Genomic DNA, 19,028 nt, shown 5'->3' with positions numbered 1-19,028 from the left:
TCATTAAGAATTTGTAATTAGGAACCATTTTGAATAGCAACCAGATCGTGTTCTTTGCTTATGAATTACAAGGTAACCATTATATAATGCTTACCTTCTATTATTTTTCCTAAAAACTAACAAGAGGCCAAAAGCAGCAAATTTATGAAGTCAGTCTTTCTTGTTAAAATTCTGTATACTGTAATGTGTGTTCATGTCCCACTCCATCCTCTTGCCAGCAGTGACCCTCTAAGCTATCAGTTTTCAGGTTTTTAAATTCTTGCTCCTTCTTTCTTTTCCCTTCCTCCAGCACCACTAACATACATTTGTCTCTAAGGTGTTACATAAATCTCCCTTCTGTCCGAGACTCTGTAGGGGATTTCTCTGTGGACGAGTTTGCCTGGCTGCTCTGAAGTCCTCCTCAGTGGACGCTCCAGTGGTTCCCTACTCTCTGCAAAAAAAGCATTTTTTGATTCTGCTCCCAGCCTGCCTTTTAAATTTTCCTCCCAGTTCTTCCCAAATCCTCTCTTTTTTCTAAATCCTCTTTTCTTTTTGCTGAACTGTGTGGCTGGCATGTGGGATCTTAATTCCCTGGCCAGGGATCAGACCTACACCCCTTGCAGTGGAAGTGCAGTCTTAACCACTGGACTGTCGGGGGAAGTCCCCAGATCCTCTTTTGAACTGGGCCTCATTGGTCTCTGTGCACATGGGCTTCCGATCCCCTATTGCATTCCTTATCTCTGCAATTCGTTGAGTGCTGTTCTTACATCACTATATCCCAAATAAAAGGGTCTGCTCTTTGAAGACAAAGAAAATATTACCAATGGACTATGATACTCGCCGTCTCCCTCATTGCAGGTGAATTTTTTACCAGCTGAGCCACCAGGGAAGCACTGATACTTGCTACGCACTCAGTAAATTTTTTTTTTTTTTTGAAAGAAGTAATGAGTAAATGGATGAATGAGCAAAATTAAGGATATTTTCAGTTCTATGCCAATACCTAGTAGAAGCGATATACACCCAATAGAAGAAGTAAGGCTTTTGACTGACAGAGTTCACTGACACCTATTAGCTAGTTGGCAGGCCTTAAACATGTCACTTAACATTTCTAACCTTCAGTTTTTTTTTTTTTCTCAATGCAATGGGAATAATGATATCTATTTCAAGATCACTGTGAAGATTAAAGGTGAAAGTATACATAATCTGTATAAATACCTTAAGGTGCTCATCTAATTGTAGCTGTCATTATTTTACCATATCTTTGCATGGACTCCTTCCTCATTCTAGTCTCCACGAAGTCTCACTGCCTGCGGAAATAATAATGTTTAGGAAACACTTACTCTGTAGCAGGTATTGTCCTGAATACTTTACGTCTGCTGACTCTTAATCCTCACACTAATGCTGCTGCTGCTGCTGCTAAGTCACTTCAGTTGTGTCCGACTCTGTGCGATCCCATAGACAGCAGCCCACCAGGCTTCCCATCCCTGGGATTCTCCAGGCAAGAACACTGGAGTGGGTTGCCATTTCCTTCTCCAATGCATGAAAGTGAAAAGTGAAAGTGAAGTCGCTCAGTCGTGTCTGACTCTAGCAACCCCATGGACTGCAGCCTACCAGGCTCCTCCGTCCATGGGATTTTCCAGGCAAGAGTACTAGAGTGGGGTGCCATTGCCTTCTCTGCACACTAATGCTAGGTCGGCACTAGTAATTTCCTATTCTATGGATGAGGGAGGGAGCCACAGAGCCGTTAAGAGAACTTGTCCATGGTCATAAAACTAGTGACGGAACAAGTATTTGTATCAGGCACTCTCTCCAGAATCTGTGTGCTCGTAACTGCTGTGCTTTCCCCTTGTAATCTCCTTGTCTGCCCCAGTCTTCCTCTCTTCCCTTTTTCAGCTTTACTTTTCTTCATTGTACTTATCTCTACCTGAGGTTATTGAACTGCAAGTTTATTTCTTTATTGTCATCTCCCCTACTAGAATGTAAAGTCATAAGATTTGTGAGAGATTCTGTTGTGGTGATGGTGGTTTAGTCGCTAAGTCTTACAAAACAGAGAGAGACTCACAGACAGAATACAGACTTATGGCCGTCATGTCCAATTCTTTGTGATGCTATGGACTGTAGCCCCACAGGTTTCACTGTCTATGGGATTTTTTCAGGCAAGAATACTGGAATGGGCTGCCATTCCCCTCTCCAGGGGATCTTCCCAACCCAGGGATTGAAACTGGGCATATTCTTTTACCACTGGGCCACCAGGGAAGACCCAGAGATTTTATCATAGTTGGTGCTAAATCCCAAGAGCCAGAACTGTGTTAGCCACATAGTTTGTGCTCAATAAAAATTTTTGAATGAAGCTAATTGTTAATATGAGTTTGGTAAGATTTATCTTAGTGTCTTTACCATGATCTCTATAGCCTGCTTTTTAGCCTTAAATTTGTTCTGTCACCTACAAAGAAAAGCAGGCCTGAGTGCCACAGGAAATGACATTTCAGAGTTCTGAGAAAGATGTATGTGGTGCATTTATATCACCATGCTTGGCATGCAGTAGTGATAGAAACTGCTGGAAGTAGTGGAACCAGCAGTACTATTGATCAGTATTTCTCAAACCACATATAGAAGCATCAGTGGTTTTTTCCCAGTTCATCATAGACCGGCATTTTTGTAAACTATAATAAAAAGTAAATAATTAAAATGAGAAAATTGTTCTGTCAATTTGTTACAAATTTTTTAAAATTTTTACTCTCAGTATCAGTACACATCTTATTGCTGACTAAGACCACACTTCAAGTAGCCTTGAGATAGAGAAAAAAGTGGTCTTTCTACTGGTGAATAATATTAGTATTTTTTTTTTTTCAAAATTACCCTTAATTGTTGATGGTGTTTTCTCTAAAAGGTTGTCCAAAATTACTCATTTTTCTTTCTTTTAAAAATTAGTTTTGGAATTCCCTGGCAGTGCATTGGTTAGGACTCTGTACTTTCAGTGCTGTGGGCGTACGTTCCATGCCTGGTTAGGAACTAAGATCTCCCACAAGCCTCAAGATGTGGCAAAAAAAAAAAAAAAAATTAACTTTGACATTCTGGTCCAGATACTTCTAAACCTGTGTACTGGGAAATCTTAAGACTTCTTATGTAACGCCAGTCAAAATTTAGGGAAATTAGAAGGGTGGAGATCCATGCTTTAAGGTGTGTTTCAAATGTAGGTGTAGCCTCTTAAAATATACAATCATGTTTGACATGTAAAATCACATTTCAGTGATTATACCTTATTCCATTATTCTCTAAGTTTCACTAAACTATGGGAACATTCAGAATCTCTTACTTTTTTAGGTAAAAAAATAGAAAGTGTCCCTTCTGTCCATAAAATCCCATTCATGGAGTTTGTAAGCAGTCCAAGTTTCTCTTTGTATTCCATATAAAGTCTATTAACTGCACTAAAGAGTCAGATGCATATTTATAGCTCGCCAGCTGTTCTTAGAAATCCCACATTCAGATCAATACCTCAGAGCTTCGTTCCTTCCCGTGTGTTACTGCTCCCCGACTCTCCATAGCCATTCGCTGTCTGGAAAAATGGAACTTGTTTCCTTCATCTTCTTTTCCCCCTTTTGCTAGATACAATTCAGTATTCGTGCTTATTTTGCCAAGTTCCCAAGTCAAATGTCATGTATGGTGTAAAACCCTCAAACACACTCAGGACCCCCTCTGGCTCATGGCACTCCCATGACACCGCCAGCTCCTCACTACAGCGGCTCCTTCTCAAGTCTGGATCATAAACGGACTAGACCTGCTTGTTGTTGCTTGACGAAATCTTTAAAATGTGTTCTTTTTCAAAGTTGATTTCTGATGTTGTGTCAGTTCTTGTTCATTTTTAATGGTGAACCAAGGTACCAGAGGTTACAAGGACTATGTTGGAATGATTCTGGCAGTCACCTTCTGTTTTCTTTTCCATTTATTTATGTTTGTTCTCACTTGTCTTCATTTTCCTCTCTCATTTCTCTCACCTTTCCCACTGCCAGTGTTTTATGTGCTTCTTTTTATGTCTTTTAAAATACATGTTTGTGTGTGTGCATTTATTTTTGATTTGTATAAATGATATTGTATTATAGATTTTATGCATTTTTTTTTCTTTCTTTCCCCTCAAAACCATTGCTTTCTTCTTTTTATGTCACTTAATTGTTACAGGATCCAATGCAGGATCTTACATGGCATTTAGTTGTATCTTTTCTCTTTTTAAATGAAACGTAATTCATATACTATAAAATTCATTATTTTAAACTATACAAGTCAGTGGTTTTTAGTATTTTCATAAGGTTGTGCAAACATCACCACCAATTCCAGAACATTTTCTCACCCTTTTAAGAAACCACTGCTTCTTTAAGGATTTGCGAGACATTTCATGTAAATGGAATTATATACTATGTGACCTTTCGTGTCTGGCTTCTTTCACTTAGCAGAATGTTTTCATGGTTCATCTGTGTTGTAGCATGTCCGTTTTGGGCTTCCCTGTGGTTCAGACAGTAAAGAATCTGCCTGCAGTGGAGGAGACACGGGTTCAGTCCCTGGATCAGAAAGATCCCCTGGAGAGGGAAATGGCTACCCACTCCAGTATTCTTGCCTGGAGAATTCCATGGAAAGAGTAGCCTGGCAGGCTAGAGTCCATGGGGTTGCAAAGAGTTGGACATGACTGAGTGACTAACATACACACGCATATCCTTTTTATGACTAAAGAATAACATCCCATTATGTGTATATACATTTTGCTTATTTATTCATTATTTGATAGACACTTGGGTTTTTTCCTATTGTGGAAAATGCTATGAACAATGGTGTACAGATTTTTGTACAAATATATGTTTTCATTTTTCTTGGGTATATATCTAGGTGTAGAATTGTTAGGTCATATAGTAACTCATTTTTAGCTTTTTGAGGAACTGCCAAACTGTTTTCCCCAACACCTGCATTGTTTTGTAATCCCACCAGTAATGTATGAAGCTTCCAATTTCTCCACATCCTCACCATTTTATTTTGTGTGTGTAAGCCATTCTAGTGAGTGTGAAGCGGCAGTTTTGTGTGTGTAAGCCATTCTAGTGAGTGTGAAGCGGCAGTTTTGTGTGTGTAAGCCCTTCTAGTGAGTGTGAAGCGGCAGTTTTGTGTGTGTAAGCCCTCCTAGTGAGTGTGAAGCGGCAGTTTTGTGTGTGTGAGCCCTTCTAGTGAGTGTGAAGCGGCAGTTTTGTGTGTGTGAGCCATTCTAGTGAGTGTGAAGCGGCAGTTTTGTGTGTGTGAGCCCTTCTAGTGAGTGTGAAGCGGCAGTTTTGTGTGTGTAAGCCCTTCTAGTGAGTGTGAAGTGGCAGTTTTGTGTGTGTAAGCCCTCCTAGTGAGTGTGAGGCAGCAGTTTTGTGTGTGTGAGCCATTCTAGTGAGTGTGAAGCGGCAGTTTTGTGTGTGTGAGCCCTTGTAGTGAGTGTGAGGCAGCAGTTGGGTTTGTACCCCCTGGTGACTACTGAGATTGTCTTTCCATATGCTGTTGGTCACTTACATATCTTTCTTAGGAGAAATGTCTATTCAGATCCTTTGCTCACTTTTAATTGGGTTGTTTCTTTTATTGTTGAATTATAAGGTTTATACTCTGATTTTAGATCCTTATCAGATACGTGGTTTGCAAGTCTTTTCTCCCATTTTGTGGCTTATCTTTTCACTTTCTTGATATTGTCTCCTGATGCACAGAAGTTTAACGTTGATATAGTCTAAATTCATTGATCTTTTCTTTGGTTGCTTGTTCTTTTGTTACCAGAGCATTATGTGCCTTCAGGATTTATCCAAGTTGCTGGGTAAACGTATCGATTGCTTTTAAGTGCTTGACCATTCTCCGTACTGTATATTTACCACTCGTTACTTGTCTGCTCCCCAATAGACAGCCAAATCCACATTGTCTCCCACTCCACATTATCACAAACTATCCTCATACACTTTCGTATATGTATTTTATAAAACTGTGTGAGAATTTATTGGAGTGAATTGATCAAAGAAATTGCTTACTTTGACCAGGTACTGTACTATCAGATTTTCTTCTGTAATTGCGGCATCTACGTTTCCACCAGCAGAACACTGAGGGTTCCTTATCTTCACATCCCTTCCCCCAATACCTGGCCTTATCCAGCTTTCAAGTTGGCTAGGGTACAGTATGGAGAGTGTTACTTCATTGGTAGGTAATTTGCATTTCTCTGCTTATCCGTGAATTTGAGCATCTGTTTTTCTTGTGGATTGCCTCTTCAGAATCTTTACTCATTTTTCTTGTGGAGTTGCTGTCTTTTTCTTGTTGGCATTTAGAGATTCCTTATGAATTAGATAGGCATTAGCCAAATTTAGTTTTAGAAAGTACAAATACCTTTTCCCGTCGTCTGTATGTTAACTTTAACTATGGCTCCCTTTATTATACAGATCCTTAATTTAGATGTCACCAAATCAGTCCATTTTTACTTCATGGCTTATACTTTTGAAGTTTTGCTTAAAATAAGGTATTGCTCCCCACCCCATATCACAGAGACTTTCTCTTACATTATCATCTATTAGATTCCTAATTTTGCATTTAGGTCTTTAATCCATCTGGAACCTAACTTTATTTATAGTTCTAGTTTTTATTCTTAGAGCGAGCCAGCTTTTCTAGTGCCAGCTATTAGATAGTAGTACTTCCTCATTGATTTGTGGAGCCATCTCTTCTGTATGTTAACTTCCTCTTTAATCATGCTCTCTATCCTATTCTGCTGGTTTATTATTATCTATATGTATATTATATTTATATAATTTTAATATATAATTTTTAAGAATTTGTGTGTATATATACACACATACATATAAGAACCTCTCATAAGGTTCTTCTATACACACACACACACATATATATACACATAAGAACCTTCTCTCATAAGGTTCTTATTTATTCTTGGTAAAATGGTTGCCAATATATTATGTTTGTTGCTATAGTTTTAACTGTGGAATTTTGTGTTTATCCACCTGAGAAGCCCTCTGAATACACTTCTTCTTAAGTAGGTACATGTAGAAACTCTAGAAAAAGTTTCTCATTGAGGTAAAGATGTACTTAACCCATTGCTTTACTATTTGAAGAATTTTCAGATAAAATTCAGAGAAAACATAGGCCTGTTTGATACCGTGGAATAAATATTTAACTTTGAGAAGTAGAATGTCTTTTACACATAAATTGGAGATGTTATATAGGATGGTTTGAAGGACTAAAAATTAAAAGAAATACTAATGAAAGTTTATTTAACCTTGAAGGGGGTAGCAAAAACCAACATGTAACTGTAAGAATAAGCATCAATTTGTGGTGCTTTTTGCCTAGCAGTGACGTCTCTTATCCTCAGGAGAAGGTAGAGGAAAATTTGAAATTGATCAGCTTATTTATACTGTCCTGCTCTGAAGTTACATACCCATTCCTCTAGCCAAGATAGTGAAGACAAAAAATTATCTAAGTTGGACTAATTAATACAAAGGTACAGTTATCTTTCAGTCATCTCGTTGATAGATGTAATATTTCCCAGCAGATTCTATTGCCTCGATAGTAGCCATGAAGTTACAATGACAGAATTCAACTCTATAATGACTACTCAAGTTTAGAGACAGGTAACTAGAAATTGACATACCCAGTAAGCAAAGGGTGAAAGGACTTCTGGACTTTATAATGGACACAGGAATGTGAATAAGGGGTGATTCCTGCAGTCAAGGAGTCCACAGTCTCGCAGAGGAGACAGGTATTTAACCCAACTCTGACATAATGAGGTAACCGCTATGAAAACTGGGCATAGGGAGCCAGGTAAGATTTCACAGAGGACATGACATTTTTGAACAGGTGATGCCAGGAGTGCCAGGTGGCAAATTTGGATAGTACCTCAGGAGCAATAAAAAGTTGCCCTAGGTTCCTAAGCAAGGCCGTGGCGTGTTTCAGTGTCTGTGCCGGGCCTGGAGTCCAGGAGGCAGAATAAAGATGAGACTGGGGGTTAAGGAGGCCAGTGTAAGTAATTTGTTAAGGTAATTAGGGAAATTAAATTCATGATAGTGAATAAACGCACAACAGACAAGTTTCCAGGTCACACCCCTGCCAAAATTTAAAATTAAAAGAATTCATGCTCCACTCTCCCTTCCTGGATCATTTCACTTTAAAGAGGAAAGACAACCCTCTGGATGAGTTCTGCAAAGTTGGGCCTCCACCTGTACATCTGGTACATGGTGTTGAAACCCACGTAGACACACAAGCCCAGCAGGCAGAGTCGGAGCATCAGAAAGCCTCCGGGGCTGCCACAGCTTAGCCAGATACCATCACTGTCCTCCCACCACTGTTTATACTCTGGCCTGTGTTTTCAGAATGCTTTCAGTTACAAGAAGTTCTTAAATAAGAATAAATTATTTATCTGTGTTTTCAGTCCCAAGAACTTTGACGAGAAACAACTTAATCCAGGCCATAAAAGAGCAGTGCACTTAGTGACCCTGAAGCCCGTTTTCTCCATAGAAACTGCTTACTAACCATTCATATTCCGTGTCTTTCACGTCAGCCTTTCTGCCTTCATTATATTCTGAGATTCAGATTTTATCAGTTTCTACATACTCTAACCTAAAAATGGCCCCTACATGGGACATTTTTGCTGAAGTTAGGTCAGTATTTCAGAGTGTACATCTTGAGAGAAATATAGCCCACATCATTTTGATGATTATGATGATAGCCATAATGATCATTTTAATAGAAGCATTTTTTATAGTAATATACCAGGCACTGTTCTAGCATATAGTAACTTAATAACCCTATGAGGTAGCTGTAATTCCTTTTTATCGATGAGATGATTAGAAGCACAGAGAAGTTATGTGTTCAGAAACACACAGCTAGCAAATGATGGGATCTGGCTTAAACCCCCTCAGTCTTGCTCTGAAGTTCATGGTCTTAATCATTAATCTGTGTTCTCTCTCTTTTAAAAATGTGTCACTTTTGACTGCACTGAGTCTTCATTGTGTTGTGCGGGCCTTCTCTAGTTGCTGCAAGCAGGAGCTACTCTCTCGTTGCGGTGCCTGGGCTCCTCATTGCTCTTCCCTTGTTGAAGAGCACAGGCTCCTGGGTGCACAGGCTTCAGTAGTAGTGGTACAAGGGGCTCAGCTGCCCCGTGGCATCTCAGACCAGGGATCAAACCCTTGTCCCCTGCATTGGGAGGCGGATTCTTACCCACTGTGCCACCAGGGAAGTCTTTTTCTCTCTCTTTGATACTTTAAATAGTTCATGAATTGAAATTTTGGTGTGATAAAACATTAGAAAGTTTCAGCTTTAAAAATGCAAGTTGAACAACCTGAGGAGTGTCTTTTAACTGTCATCTCCCATGAATTGGCATCTAATTCGAGATGCAAGCAGCTACTTAACTTAGTTATGAAATCTGTCAAAGAACAACAGGAGTTCTGGAGCTGTTGAGGAGGATACAGAAACAAATGTTTCTTTTTTTCATTTCGTTTGTGCTCTGAGAAAACAGAATTAGTAAAATCTTTATAAACATTTGTCAACACTCAGGATGATTGTCTAAGTTTGTGTCTGACACTAGAGTCAGGTGAAATGACTACTGCCATATTGAAGGTGCAGGTTAAGGATATGTGTGTGGTTTCCAGACTGGCCTCTGTGTTCCCGCATTCTTAAACCTGTCTTTGTCACCTAGGGCAGTTTACCAGTTATGAGCAGTGTGCCTGGGAAACCCATAAATTGGTTTACAAGACAAGTTCCTAGAGCTCCATCCTCTCAATAATAATGATGGACTGTGTTCACTTCTGTTTCCATGTTGGGTGGAAAGGCGACCAAAACAATGGTGCAAGAGGGAGAGTGGGTGCAGTAAGAATGATTCCTGTTTTCTCCAAACATAAACATCCATCAGAAGCCACAGGGGAAAAGACATAACATTTCAGTTGCAGACAACAGTCCCTACCGTTGGGGACTTGTTATTGGCTCACTTTCATAGATCTTCTCGGCCTCCACATTTGTATGTACAAATTTTTATTTCTCTCATTTTTGCCTTTGAACAGAGCATCTTGGTCCACCATCAGGAACAAACTCCGCCAGGCAAAGCCCAGCCCTGCAGCACAGGCCTATGGGACAGTCACAGGCCAACCACATACCTGGGGACAGGTAGGGCTGCTCTTCTCAGGTTTTAGTTTTTTTCCCTCCTTGTCTCCCCACTTTTCATTACCTGCCCACCCACCCCCATCTCCACATAGTTATGCAGAGGCCAGCCAGTAAGGTCCAGACGAGACCTCCATCCTCCAATCCCTCTGTCCCTTCCTCCCTCTTCCCAGCCTTGGCCCAGGGTGCAGGGTAACCATCCATTCTGCTGACAGGTGGGGATTAGCCCCTACTCTGCTGCCCTTGGTCCTTCCAGTTTTGGAAGAGAAGCCTAGACCCACATGGATTACTGTCTTCTCAGACTTACCTGAGCAGAAGTTGTGCATAATTTTTTTCTTTTGTTGAATATATTATCCATGAAACAAAAACTAAATTTCCAGAAATTCAGCATCTTCACGGGCATTGGTGTTGCAGGAGAGCCATTTTTCACTGTGACAAGGTCAGCTTATCTGCCCTCCAGTTCAGTGACTTGAGTGCAGTTTTCCTTGATGTAAAATGTGCTAAGACACTCTTACAACAAACAAAAAAACCCAGCATGGAGGTGTTGGTATACTTTAAGCCATGCTACAGTTAATGGCCAGTTTTTGCCTGGCATCTCTCTGCTTCAGACAGTCTGTCTTTGTAGCAGTTTGTCAGAGGGAGAATGGTAAGGTTCAACTCTTAAAGGAAAGGAAATTGATCTACCTTTACATTTAGGCTGTTTTTCTTTTTCTTAGTTCTTAGAATGACTTGATTTCTCTCTCCTGTAGAAGTGCCACAGAAGGTGAAATTGGAAAAGACGTCTCCATTTCCTACAGACACTCGTGGTCTGACCACAAGCACCTTGCACAGCCTGACACCGCGACAATTTCGGTCATCGGCGGTCGGCACAATCAGGTACCAGAGATTTCCCCCCAGATGCAGATTGGTCTTTTCTGTGGCTGAGTCACTGACACTGATGAATTTTAATTGAAGATCAGTTCAGATGAATTTGTTCCCAGATTTGATCATTCCTAAGGACTTACTTTGTGTTTGGCATTCTGTTAGTGTCCATGAGAGAAAGCAAAGAGAGAAAGAGAAGTTTACTTTCTATTGGAGAAATTTGAACCCTTGGTTAAGTACCGAGAAATAGCAGTGTTTTAGCTATCAAAGTAGGATTGGGGGTTTTTTTGTGTTGTTTTCTTTTTTCAGGGAAATTAGTCAAAAGATACTTAAAGGAAACACTTTCCAAAATTCTGTTTTCTGTTCTGTTGTATATTGACCAACTAGTCGAGAAAACATGTAACCTTCAAATTTATGTAGGCTGTATTTATAGAAATCAAGTAGCCCTTCAACCAATTTACATCCTTTCTTTATAATACAAAAATGCATATTGATATCATATGGGATCACTTATATGTGGAATCAAAAAAGATACAAATGAACTTATTTTCAAAGCAAAAATAGACCCAGAAACATAGAAAATAGAAAATAGCGGGGCAGAGAGTGGGGGATAAATTTGGAGTTTAAGGTAACATATACATGCTATTACATGTACAATAGGTAAACGGGGACCTACTGTGTAGCACAGGGAACTACACTCAATGTGATAACCTGCAATGGAAAGGAACCTGAAAAAGAAGAGTTTTACATATGTGTGTGTATGCATAACTGAATTGCTTTACTGTGCACTTGAAACTAACAACATCATACATTAACTATACTTCAATTTTTTTAAATAAAAATGCATATTCAGAGGATAAATCATTTCTTCCAGCCATAAAAGTAGTCCTTCTTCAAACTGTAAATAAAGCAGTCCATGCAACTTGTTTTTCTTACACTTCTCTCTCTAGGGCCTCGGTTGTTACCCAGTGGAGCTGGAGCGGGGCCCCCGGGGCTTTGGATTCAGCCTCAGGGGTGGGAAGGAGTACAACATGGGGCTGTTCATCCTTCGTCTTGCTGAGGACGGTCCTGCCATCAAAGACGGCAGAATTCACGTGAGTAGGCTTCTGTCTGCAATCCTTTTCCAGTCTGGAAACTGCAACCCAGTTTCCAGACTGGAAACTTCTGAAAATGGTTGATTAAAAGGAATGCAGAAACCTCTTGAGTCTGTGAAGCAAGTCTTTCCATCATTAAAACCTGAAAGGCAGATGCTTGTCATGATTTCATTTCCTCTTTGCAGGGTGCTCTTCTCTACTGCAGTTAGGCTGGTTGCACCAGCTTGACTTTGGTAAGAAAAAATCAATTTTACTTACATAGTCAACATTCATGGGCAAAGGGATTAATAAATAAAGTATACTTTCATCCTGGGAAATCCAGGATGAAAAGAATCATCTACTTCTTCCAAGAAACAAGAGTCCCAGGATTTTTTCTTTCTCTCTTAGCTACTTCTAGATGTAGCCAAAAATTGACGGGCATGACTCTCCTGACCTTGTCATCATTTGTAGGACTCTCTGAAACACTGTACCTTTGTTCATGACATTTCAGGATGGATTGTTTAATGGATCTGCAAAAAGATACTTCCTTCCCTCTCCAGTTGTTACTTAGAGGAATCTTACCTTGAAGATATTTGCTGGCCTCAATTTTTAAAGAAACAGTTAATTCACTGGTATTCAGATAGGTTATAAGCAAAAATTTTTAAATCTGGACAACCTTCCCCCTACCTATTGCCTCATCCATCTTTATACACCCAGAGACTGATTTTATCAGTGTATTGCTCTTGAGGGGAACTCTTGTGTTAAAAGCCTTCTGTGACTTCAAGAGAGCTTTGGACTTCCTCCTCCTACTACTGGTAGGCATCAGGAAAAGAGGAATTTTTATTTTCCTTTTTCTTTTTAAACTGAGTAAGCTAACTAGAAAGGCAAATGACCCTCCCTTGCAGATTATTAGATGGTATATTCTAATAACAATCAGAAAAGTCTTCTGGGTGGTTGGAGTGTCCATTATCCATATCACTGCTCCACTCCCAGGACTCATTTTACAAACATGTATTAAGTGTTTGCTTTACCCAAGAATTTATACATGCTACTCAGTGAGTTAGGAGGAAGAGTAATCCCCCCAAACAAGATACCATCCTTTCTCTAAAGGACTAGACTTTTGTTAGTTCAAAGAAAGGTGAGTACAAGTAGAGAAAATTTCATACAGTAGGTGGCATTGGACAGTTTGAGAGGATTTTAATAGGGAGAGAGTAAGAAAACATTCCAGGCTGAAGAAATTAGCAAAAGGAAGGAAGTACACGTCGTATACAGGGGACTGCAAGTGGTCAAGTTTACCGAGAGGCTATTTAGAATATACACAGGGCAGTAGAAGAAAATGGGAATATGAAGTAGATTAGTCACCAATATGTAGGCCCAAGACACTGGAAAGTCACAGGTTTTTAACACCAGAGTTCCTTTCAGAGCAATACACTGATAAAATCGGTCTCTGGGAGTGTCGGAAGGACGAGGGGATAGCTTAGCTACGTTTAGGCGTCCAGTCGTGCTGGTGGGCATGTAGCTTGGATGGTAATACTGCGTTGGCCAGAATGTTCTGGTTTTTCCGTAACATCTCACAGCAAAACACAAGCAAACTTTTTGGCTGACCCAATACTTTGGATAGAAGTTAAATGATGCTTGTGGGATCAACTGTTAATGAAGAAAAGCCCAGTTTAGATGACAGACAAGTATTACACGAGTGAAGGATGAAGGAAAAGAAAGAGTCAAGGATGGCTTAGAGGCTTCACCCTGTCTGCACTGTAAGAAAACCATCAGGGAGGCCAGTGGGAGGAAGACTGATAATGTACTAAGCTGTAGTCATGTTGAAGGACCAGCCGGTTATGCAGGTGTAAATATTTACCTGGCAATTAGGACAAGAGGTAAAGTTCCAGGTTGTCGTTTCCCAGACAGAAGTGATGACTGACACCTTTTCCATGGGTGAGTTCACTATAGGAGAGGATTTGGAGAGTTGTGGGCTGGGGCAGGACTCTGTACAAGGCCTGTCATTAGTGAACTAGAGAAGGTAGAAAAGACGAGGAGAGTGAGAATGCAGAGCAGCAGAAGCAGAGCTTGGAGGGTGTTGATGTTGATGGCAACGAGAGGGCTGATGGCCAGAGTAGTGTGGCCAAAGCTGAGCTGCTGGCTCAACGCAGTTCACTTTCTTCTGTGTGTTAGTCACTCAGTCGTGTCTGACTCTTTGCAACTCTGTGGACTAATAGCCCACCAGGCCCTTCTGTCCATGGAATTCTCCAGGCAAGAATACTGGAGTGGGTTGCCATTTCCTTCTTCAGGGGAGCTTTCCGACCCAGGAATCAAACCTGGGTCACCTGCATTGCAAGCAGATGCTTTACCATCTTAGCTACTGGGGAAGCCCTAGCATCTCACTTTCCTATAGAGACAGTTTAATAAAGTGGGGAGAACATGGTTTGGAAATCAGACAGGACAAGGATCAAACTCTAGTTCTGCCACCTTACAGCTGTGCATAGTTGGGTAACATCTCTGAACCTCAGTTTCCTAACCTGCAAAATGTAGATCTACATGTGAAATACGTGGCCCAAGCAAACTTCTTTAAAGTTTTAGTAACAGCAGATTGAGGCACTGTTTATGGGGATGGCATGTTTGTTTCTGGTTTTCTTCATCATTTTTCTCAACTCCCTGCCTTTTTAAAAATAAGCATTTAGTTTAAATTATTATATATTTGTTATTAAATTGTATATTATATATACATTGTATATTCACAATTCAATTAAGCCAAAAACTAGGATATAACTGAAATATTGGTTTCAACTCAGATACACCAATCTCACTAAATAAAAGGCAAGCAAGGAGGCCTTCAAGGATTCAAAGTCTACTTCTAAAACATGTTATTCTTTATAATGAACAGAAGCTTTAGAATTCTGCGATTAAGTCAGCTTTAATATAAAAAGCTCTGAAATTTGAGAACAAAAGAAAACAAGCTATTACTGCTATGCCTGGGTTTATTCTGAACTCTAATAGGTCAGCTTTGCAGAGAATTATTTTTCTGGCTACTAAATTATCAAAATCTTGACTTGGTGTAAGGATGACAGGAGCCTTGTTGTAAAGGACAGCTTACTTGGGTGACCACTTCCCCAAAGGATGTGCGTTTACCTCCAGCTGACACTGGCGCGTGGAGCCACCTGGGCATCCTGCCTGCCTTCCGCTCTGGCCTCTCACCTCTTCCCCTGCATCGTGTCTGTTAGGCTGACACTGTGCTTTGTATCCTGTACCTATTATTCCAGTATCTTCAGCACCTGAGGCAGTGCCTTAAACACTGATAGTAGACGCGCCAGACATATTTACTGAAAGCACAGAATGCAGAGTTTATATTTCTAGATAATGAGAGAATTTCTTTACTGTTTAACTCCCAGAACCTTTCACTGGGTAGATAGGCCTTACACTGTTTGCTTGTTCCTTCATAAAGTTTAATAGTGTAATTCCCTAAAGCAAGAAACTGTTAACTCTTGATACAGATGGAAAGATGTTGAGAGGATCTGTAAATTTTGTGAGTCTTCAGCTGGTCCTTAAACCTTATTAAGATTTAGAGAGAATAAAAAAGGTTCTGGGCTAAGGGAATGAGAAATAACCGAATGGGAAAAGTTCATATTAGGGAATAGATGGAAATATTTAACATAGAACAGAAACAGATTTAGATACTGTTATCTTCCAGACCACATGTTTTCACTTGTATTAGTTTTAGTCTCACAGAAACTGTGAGGTAGGTGGCATTACCCCCACTTGCAGAGATTAAAACTGAGGCTCAGGGAGACTAAGTCACAGCCACAGGGGACCCAGGCCTGCTGTCACTCAGCCGGGTCTGTGGGCCTTCGTGTCAGGCCACGGCTCATGTCGCTGGACTCAATTTCTTTGGGAGGCATACAGTTTCTTAATGGGTTGCAAGATAAGGTAAGCAATCTGTTAAAAATATTTTGTCATTTTAATACATTTTAGTGGATGTTTTAAAAATTGCGAGACTGTCTTAAAGTGGCTTTTTAAAGAGCACTTTTTTTCCCTAATTTTTTCCTCTCTTCATTTCTCTCTTCTCCTCTCCCGTATCCCCCACAGTTCTATTTTTCAATAGGACAAAAACCTGACCTTGAATTTTTTTATCAACAGGTGTATTCCTCACTTTTTATATTCTTATCATGTTAAAATTTTTTTTAATTTTATTTTATTTTTAAACTTTACATAATTGTATTAGTTTTGCCAAATATCAAAATGAATCCGCCACAGGTATACCTGTGTTCCCCATCCTGAACCCTCCTCCCTCCTCCCATACCATCCCTCTGGGTCGTCCCAGTGCACTAGCCCCAAGCATCCAGTATCGTGCATCGAACCTGGACTGGCATCTCGTTTCATACATGATATTTTACATGTTTCAATGCCATTCTCCTAAATCTTCCCACCCTCTCCCTCTCCCACAGAGTCCATAAGACTGTTCTATACATCGGTGTCTCTTTTGCTGTCTCGTACACAGGGTTATTGTTACCATCTTTCTAAATTCCATATATATGTGTTAGTATACTGTATTGGTGTTTTTCCTTCTGGCTTACTTCACTCTTAAGTAACAAACTTATAAGAATGGTTACATTTCCCTCCCAAAGATGTGATTTTTCTATCCTTAGCTTTGTATAGTCCAGTTTAGAACTTTCCCCCTTGTGAGGGCCTCCTCTCCGTTACCCTAATTTAAACACAGATGACATCTGGTGGCAAAGCTGTTCAATTACAAGTTTTATAGCAGTTTACTTATGCTGAAACAATAAGGAATATGCAGGTTTGGACAGAGAATTTAACCCAAAGAATGTAATTGAAACTAATTATAACCTCAATCATGTTTTTACAAGATGTACCCAAAGCATGCGCCAAATAGTATCTACTTTTAATTTTCATTTCCCTAATTATCAGAGGAATTATTTCCCTAATTATCTGGTGCTAATTCATCATCTGTGTTTCCTCATGAAAATGACTTTTCTCTAATCACTTATTAAAGGAAATCTGGGCGCTGACTTTTTCACTTATATACCTATTCTGGATATAAGAATTTTATGAATTATGTTTATTACTTTTCTTCATCCTATTATGCTTATTACCATCTTTCTTTGGCTGGCTTTTTTTTTTGGATTTTTTTTCTACTTTGTATGTTAAATCCATCTGTCTTGTGAGATCTTCCATTTATCGCTTTTTTTTTATAAATTGCAATAAAACTATTCTATAGTCTTATTTGAAAATTTTTTGCATTGTATAGAATGGGCTGCAGTCTACAGTTAAATCTTTCTCATCCTAATACACTTTAAATCTTTTTTTTTTTTAACCAAAAAATAGATCACTTGAAAATTAACATTTGTGCTTGTTGTATAACCATGCTTTTATCTCATTAAATCCTCCCCAAAACCCCAGGAGGGAGGGAGGTACAAATGTTATCTCCACCTAACAGGAACATGAGACCACTCTGCTAGGACGAGGTGGAGCCAGAAGTGAACCACAGACATTATAATGCCTCCAAAACCCAGCTTCTAAGCCACTGTGCTCTGCCCCAGCTGTGGATACAGAGCTGTCCTACCCACCTTTGTTATTTAATCACTGCCTCCTCTTCTGTTATTGCTGCATTGTTTTAGTCAGCTCTTGCAAATATTTGAATTGCTTTTTGGAATTTCAGTAATTGTCCATTGTTCAAATTTTCTGTTTTGAGACCAGTACCCTTCAGTTGCTTGTCACCTTGAAATAAGTTTAAAATCGACTGTATTTTAAAATCATTACCATCATTGTCTTTAAGCGGGTCCTTTGAAAAAGTTAGACTTCAGTCATTTGTACTTTTCCTTTTCAAATAACTACAGACATTTCTAGTAAATAGCAATGGTACTGGAGGCATTTTATGTTGATCTGAGCTTTTGTTTTCTAGGGAAATCATTGTACACAGAAGGCATTTAGTGTAAGCCAGCAATTGGTTTTAAACAAGTATTCATAGTAGGATGAATTTCTCCAAGCTGAATTTTCTTAGTTTTAATCTAGAAACGTGTCATTTATGTAATGCCTCATATGTGTACAGAGTGTAGTGGCAACACAAAGGAAGGAGTGGGCAGTTCTCCCTGGAGGCCGGGAGAGGCTTCCAAGATGAGAAGCCACCTTCCTAGGTTTTAGGATCTTCAGCTAAAGTTGGACCTTCACAGGCAGATTAATCAGAGGTAGCTCTGTGGGACCATGTGGGTCAGATCTTCACCTCTCCCACCCCTTAAGCTTTGGTTGAAAACTTGGAATTTGATTCTTGGTTTCAAGATGCCCAGATCCTGCTTACTAGGCATATAAACTTTCATTTTGTAAATAAAACCAGACACTGTCTCTTCCTGTTGCTACCACCTGTCCAACTCCTCAACTCTAGCATTACAGCACCGTGCACAAGTTAAATATTTCACAAATGAGAGCTCTTCAGCAGAGTTGGGTGGCTCTAGGGATGACAGACGGAGAAGGCGATGGCACCCCACTCCAGTACTCTTGCCTGGAAAATCCCATGGACGGAGGAGCCTGGTGGGCTGCAGTCCATGGGGTCGCTAAGAGTTGGAGATGACTGAGCGACTTGACTTTCACTTTTCACTTTCATGCGTTGGAGAAGGAAATGGCAACCCACTCCAGTGTTCTTGCCTGGAGAATCCCAGGGACGGGGGAGCCTGGTGGGCTGCCATCTATGGGGTCGCACGGGGTCGGACACGACTGAAGCGACTTAGCAGCAGCAGCAGGGATGACAGAACAGGAGTGAAGAAGGATGTATCATTTCATTTGTTGTTTCTGTGAATATTTCCTGCCTAGGTTGGTGACCAGATTGTTGAAATCAATGGGGAACCCACACAAGGCATCACGCATACTAGAGCAATTGAGCTCATTCAGGCTGGTGGAAATAAAGTTCTTCTTCTCTTGAGGCCAGGAACTGGCTTGATACCTGACCATGGTAAGTAA

General features: G+C 40.1%; 1 protein-coding gene across 2 annotated transcripts in view; it reads left to right on the top strand.

Annotated features, from left to right (window-relative positions):
• The window catches only part of MAGI3 (membrane associated guanylate kinase, WW and PDZ domain containing 3), a 262,085-nt gene that overhangs the window by 238,632 nt on the left and 4,425 nt on the right, over window positions 1-19,028 (top strand). For both annotated transcript variants that reach the window (XM_010830786.1, XM_010830785.1), the window contains exons 17-20: window positions 10,035-10,137; window positions 10,881-11,007; window positions 11,943-12,086; window positions 18,882-19,020. In XM_010830786.1, the coding sequence (XP_010829088.1) occupies window positions 10,035-10,137; window positions 10,881-11,007; window positions 11,943-12,086; window positions 18,882-19,020 (513 nt within the window). The remainder of the gene's footprint in view (window positions 1-10,034; window positions 10,138-10,880; window positions 11,008-11,942; window positions 12,087-18,881; window positions 19,021-19,028) is intronic.

The sequence above is a fragment of the Bison bison genome, unplaced genomic scaffold (genome assembly GCF_000754665.1).
Source record: "Bison bison bison isolate TAMUID 2011002044 unplaced genomic scaffold, Bison_UMD1.0 scf7180017864519, whole genome shotgun sequence".
NCBI lineage: Eukaryota > Metazoa > Chordata > Mammalia > Artiodactyla > Bovidae > Bison > Bison bison.
This window is presented reverse-complemented; position numbering and strand designations above follow the sequence as displayed.